Raw genomic sequence first — 6,000 nt, forward strand, 5'->3', positions numbered from 1 at the left:
TGGACAGAGAGCCTGAACTACAAACCTTTGTTGTCATTCCTTCCTATTATATTCTTAGCTGGCCTTCTGATGAAATCCTTTCTTCTCTTCTTTTAGTGTAGTTTAATATAATATATATCATAAAATAATCAATATGCCTTCTGAAACGAGGAGACAACATTCTCATCTCTTCCCTCATCCTCAGACCCCTGCGAACACCGTCACACCAGTCCAGTCGAGGATCTGCCTGTTACATCAGGGAGATCTCAAAATCTCCAGCTAACTCAGAGGTTTTTATTATGATAACTCTATTGGAAATTATTGTATCTGTGAGGGGACAGATACAATAAGGAATAGATGTAACAGGTAGCCCATGTTCTCAGCAGTAAACAAGAGCCATTGTCTTCTTGGTCCAGTGGTCACACCTGCAGGCAAACATCTCGCTTTGGTCAGCTTTGGTCCCACACACCTGCCCTGGGTTGGGGGTGTCAGTCCCATCCTTGGAAGGAGCAGAGGGGCCTTTCCACATGGGGGTTCCATGTCTCAGTCTTTGATGGAAAGGCTCCTTACATCTCAGTTTGTCACGGTGGTTGTAAAACTGGTGAGGGTCTTCTGTGGGAGACCACCAAAAACTCAGGAGAAGTCCAGCCAAGCTGAGAGATGAGACAGCTTCCAAATCTGCTGTTGTTGCAAACAGGGCACGGTGCCCTGTAGGAGCATCGAGGGATGGGATGGTCGGGATGGACGGAGATGAGAGATCTCTGCAGCCAGGTGGTGGAACTTGGGGTTTATTGCACAGGGCCTGGGTGCAGGGCCCTGCTGGGATTTGGGGTTTATTGCAAAGGGCCTGGGCGCAGGGCCATGCTGGGATTTGGGGTTCATTGCAAAGGGCCTGGGTGCAGGGCCCTGCTGGGATTTGGGGTTCATTGCAAAGGGCCTGGGCGCAGGGGCCTGGTGGGAGCTGCAGCCACAGCTCAGAGCAGGCCCAAGAGAAGAGAGGGGGAGAGACTATGAGAGGGTGAGAGAGTAAAAGGGTAAGAGAGAAAAGGCATAAGAGAGTAAAAGGGGTAAGAGAGTAAAAGGGGTAAGAGAGTAAAAGGCAAGAGGGCGAGGTTCTCATTACAATACAATAAATCATCTTCTGTGTTGAATATTCTCATTCTCAATAACCAATCCAATACAAGATACAAATCCTATAGCATTTCCATACAGCCTATAAGAATCACTACATTACCATACTGTGTTATATTTTAAACCCTAAAAACTCCTCTTTGGGCCCCTTCTGCCAAGCTGTAGGGTCTGCCCTGACCCTTGGGCCTGTCTGCAAGCAGAGGGTGTTGTTCCATCAAAAGGGGATTACCTTCAGCCACCCACACCATTGTTTTCCAGTTGTTCAGTAACTGAGGGATCTCAAAGCTTGCTTTCATTTCAATCTCGCTTATAGTTTCCATATTCTCAAAATCTTTTGCCAGACAATCATATTGATAAGGCTTTCCTACTTCATCTTCCCCAACAATGCCTTCTTCTTCTTCTCATTGGGCTCAGTGTAGCACACAGCAAACACACCTGTGAACAACAGCCTAGCACTGTGCTCAGGTCCCAGAGCCCTTGGCACGTGTAATTTTCTCCTACAGAGCCAGAGATTTTAGACAGGGGGGTCTTTTCTTCAGTGGTCCCCAAATGACAGTCGTGGGGCAGATGAGGGAAAATTCGGACACCATCCATGTGAGACACAGAACCCATCAGTTCTTGTTGTCAGGAATCTCACAGCCGTCCAGCAGCAGGGCTGAGCAGGGTGTTTTTCTCTCTGCAGGCAGTACTACGAGATGCTCTACAACACGGCAGACGAGCTGCTGAACCTGGTGGTGGACCAGGGCGTGAAGTACACGGAGCTGGAGTACATCTACGCCCTGAACCTGCTGCACCGCAGCCAGACGGGCGTGGGGGACCAGACCACGCAGAACATGAGGCTGCAGCGCCTCAAGGAGATCATCTGCGAGCAGGCTGCCATCAAGCAGGCCACCAAGGACAAGAAGATCACCACCGTGTGAGCCCTTCTGCCACCTCCCTCACCCGCGGCCGGCGGGCGGCACCTCCGAGTTTGTTTTTTGTTGGTTTTGTTCTGTTTTAATCAAAGATAAAATGGGAATTTTCTGGGCATTGTGGTGAGGAGGGAAATGCCATTTGAGATTTGGGGTTGGGGTGGTTTTGGTGTGTGTCCATGTAACGCTTCTTTCATGTTCTCCCAAAAGTGATTCCGCAGCAGGAGCCCCAGCGGGGTTTGGGGTGGGATATTCGGCTTTGCTCTGTTGCTGCTGCTCTGCCTTGAGATGTAAAGGGAGCTGTGGGGTGGGAAAAGGGAAAATTGGCTCTTGGAAGTTCAGACCACACTAAATAATCAGCACCCTGCCAGTCAGTGCCAGGCCTGTTGATCACACGTGGGATCTCGATGGTTTGGAGATCTTTTTCGGAGCCTGCTCAGCTCTGCCAGTGCTCCCTCCAGGCTGTTCCCACGTGAAGTTTCCTGCTGTTTCCCCTGCTCTAAGCTGGGGTTGTTTGTTCCTTCAGGTGGTGATCAGCCAGTGCTGCACGTGGGAGGGAACACGGGACCATTTGTTTCCACTTCTCCTCTTTCATTATCCCGGAGCCATCTGGCGCCGGCTCCTGCAGCGCCGGGGGGGATGCAGGAGAAAATTGCCAATATAAAATAACAAAATAACAAAAAAGCTTCTTTTTCTTGTCCTGAATGTCATCTCTGAGTCCCCCCAGTCCGCAGGTATTTTGTGGCTGTCATTTGATGCACTGGAAGGGCTGGCAGGGTTGTGTAGCTCAGCACCAATGATCAGCAAGGGCAGGAGGGCACACCCAGGGCACACCCAGGGCACCAACTCTGCCCTGCCCTGACCCTTTAAATTCACCTGGAAAAATTCACCTCATTCCTCCAAAATCTGAATCCACTGCACTTGTATTTGCCGAGAAAACTGGGGACCCAGCTGGGTTTCCTGTGCTGGGAGAGGTTGTCTCTGAGCTGTAGGTGCTTTGTGTGTCAACCTGAAATTGCAGAATTAAAGGATGTTTAAAATCCCTGGTGGTTTGTCTGGCTGTTTTTAAGAACTCTCATTCCTGAGGTGTTTAAAAGATTCCTCTCCAGGCCCAAATTCGGTGTTCTCCGAGGCTCCATCAGTGTGGAAATGATTTTCTGAGGCACTCAGTCCAGCCCTCAGTGACCGTGGACCAACTCCAGAGGCTTCTCACCATCCATGTAAGACACAGAACCCATCAGTTCCTGTTGTTAGGAATCTTCCAAGCTTTTTTTCCCTCCTTTTATTCATAATCCCTCATTTTTTCCCTCCTTTTATTCATAATCCTTCCTTTTTTCCCTCCTTTTATTTATAATCCCTCCTTTTTTCCCTCCTTTTATTCATATTTTTCTCATGCTAATATTGGCCATTAACTGCAAGAGTTCCTCCCTTTCCCTGATGGGTTTGCAGGAACGGGGAGAATTCCATGAGGGATGATGATGGGATGTTCCTGGGTTCACAGATCTGTGTTCACCTGCTCAGGCACGGCCACGTGCAGGTCCTGGAATGCTGGATGTTCCCTACAAGGACTTTGGGAAAAGGAAAAGCAGTTGCTTGGGACAAGGAAATGAGATTTCCTTGTCCCTTGTCCTTGCTTGGTACAAGGAAATCCCATTTTGGACTCTTTGAGGTGTGAGAATGATGTGTGAGGAGCTCTGAATTCAGACTGGGCTGCTGTGTGCTGGTGTGCAATTGGTTAATTATTAATTTCTTAATAATCTGAGGCTCTGCTTTGCTGATCTCAGGCTTTGCAGTCCACATTTCCCTCCCACCCAGCAGCTGTGCTGGTGGGGGACGGGACAGATTGGATAAAAGCAGGAAAAATTCATTTTTGGGAGAATTTTTGAGTCTAAAACAAATTATTAAAACTGTTTTTCTTTGAGCTGCTCGTCACATTGCCCATGAGGAGTGAACAGGGCAGCGGTGACACTCAGGGACTCACAGCAGGTGGAGAGGAAAGAGAAGATTTTTCCATTGAGGTAATTAATGTTTACAATTAACTGGTGTCTCCTCAAGAGCTCAGACTCTCAGTCCTCTCCAAACTTTCATGAGGGAAGTGAATATTCCAAGGGATCACACCAAGGAGAAAGGCAGGAGCAGGGTGTGGAATGTGGGAATCCAGACCCCAAACACCCCAAAGACATCCCCTGCTCCAGCTCCCTCTCTACACCCCAAGAACGTTGGACTCCATCATCTCAGAAGTCTTTTGCAACCTTAACTCCAGGATTCTTCCTTGCAGCAGCACCTTGGAATCCCCATCAGATGACCCTCACAGAATATTTTTTCCTGGGAATGTGGTTTGGAATGAAGCACGTTTCCTTCCCACCAGGAGTGTAACACACCACGGATGTTGTGATTTTTGAAGCACAGAAATCAGGTTGTTTATCACAGAGAGTTGTTCAGCCTGGAGAAAAAGAGGCTCAGGAGGCACCTCCTCACTGCCTACAACTCCCTTACAAGAGGTTGTAGCCAGGTGGGATTTGGTTTATTCTTCCCTAAGCAACAGGGAACGACCTCAAGTTTTACCAGGAGATTGGAAATGAGGGAAAAGTTCCCCTTGCAAAGGCTCTGAGTGTTGGTGTTTGCTCCAAACCCTCTCTCACTAACAGAAGATATCCCAAGTTTTACCAGGGGAGGTTTAGATTGGAAATGAGGGAAAATTTATCCTTGCAAAAACTCTGAGTGTTGGTGTTTGTTCCAAACCCTCTCTCACTAATCAGGTTTTACCAGGAGAGGTTTAGAATGGAAATGAGGGAAAATTTATCCTTACAAAGACTCTGAGTGTTGGTGTTTGTTCCAAACCCCCTCTCACTAACAGGAGATACCTCAAGTTTTACCAGGAGAGGTTCAGATTGGAAATGAGGGGAAACTTCCCCTTGCAAAGTGTGTTGGTGTTTGTTCCAAACCCTCTCTCACTAATCAGGTTTTACCAGGAGAGGTTTAGATTGGAACTGAGGGAAAAGATCCCCTTGCAAGGACTCTGAATGTTGGTGTTTGTTCCAAACCCCCTCTCACTAACAGGAGATCCCGTGGGTGTGGGGGAGAGATTTTGGGAACAATTTTTGTTTACAGAGCTGGGCTGTGGGTAGAGACAAGCTGTCGTGGTTGGGAGTAAACAACTCCTCAGACAACCCCTCACCGTGTCCCCACACCCCCTCAGCATCCCTCTGCAGCCACACTCTTCCTCTTGGCTCCCTCTGGGACACCTGAGGCTCCTGAGGGGTTTGGGAAGTCCCCTGAGGGCACATTTGGGGTTTGAAGTCCTGGACTCTCCCCAGAGGAGCCACCAAATCCTTTTGGGTTTGTATCACCGAGCTGGGGTCTCTGTACAAATCACAAATGGAATGGGACTGCTGGGAACGTGCCTTGAGCTGTTTGATTTTCCAGCACCAGCCTCATTCCATGGCTGTGGCAATGGGAAGGTGCCCTCAGCTCACACCCCAGGCAGCAGACACAGAACTCAATGTCACAACTCACTTTAACAGTTTTGTGCCCAATCCCACACAGCAAAAGCACATTGACAGCAGTTCCATCCAACCACTGTAAGCACAGGTGCCTTTGGTTAAACAGTGCTGGCTTATTTCAAATCCAATCCCTGCTTGTGAGCCTTCAAACACAATGCACAAAGCTCCTTTATTAACTTAGAACTCCCTCGTATCTCACTGATAAACTTTTCTGCAGCTCAGGGAGTTATTCTAGACAAGCATTAATACACAGACCATTTTTCTATTTGGCTTTAATTTTCTAATTCTTACATAATTTTTCTGCTGACCAATCTCATGGCTGCTGCTTAGCTCCAATCACAGTTCTGCCCTTTGCAGCTTTCCCCAAACCCTCTGAATTTATGGATTCTCACAGGTTTGGGCCGAGCCCCACAGTCCCCCATTGGAGCTCAGGTGTCCTCATGGTCCTGTCCAGCTCCATCAGGCTCTGGCTGCCT

At 48.5% G+C, this 6,000-nt stretch overlaps 1 protein-coding gene across 1 annotated transcript in view; it reads left to right on the top strand.

Moving 5' to 3' along the window:
• EXOC4 (exocyst complex component 4) overlaps window positions 1-3,067 on the top strand; it is a 361,901-nt gene extending 358,834 nt beyond the window's left edge. The window contains exon 18 of the mRNA XM_054292411.1: window positions 1,793-3,067. Within this exon, the coding sequence (XP_054148386.1) occupies window positions 1,793-2,030 (238 nt within the window). The 3' untranslated portion in view covers window positions 2,031-3,067. The remainder of the gene's footprint in view (window positions 1-1,792) is intronic.
• Window positions 3,068-6,000: the final 2,933 nt, after the last annotated feature.

The sequence above is a fragment of the Melozone crissalis genome, unplaced genomic scaffold (genome assembly GCF_028551555.1).
Source record: "Melozone crissalis strain CALT ecotype California unplaced genomic scaffold, PUWL_Pcris_2 ptg000110l_1, whole genome shotgun sequence".
Classification (NCBI taxonomy): domain Eukaryota; kingdom Metazoa; phylum Chordata; class Aves; order Passeriformes; family Passerellidae; genus Melozone; species Melozone crissalis.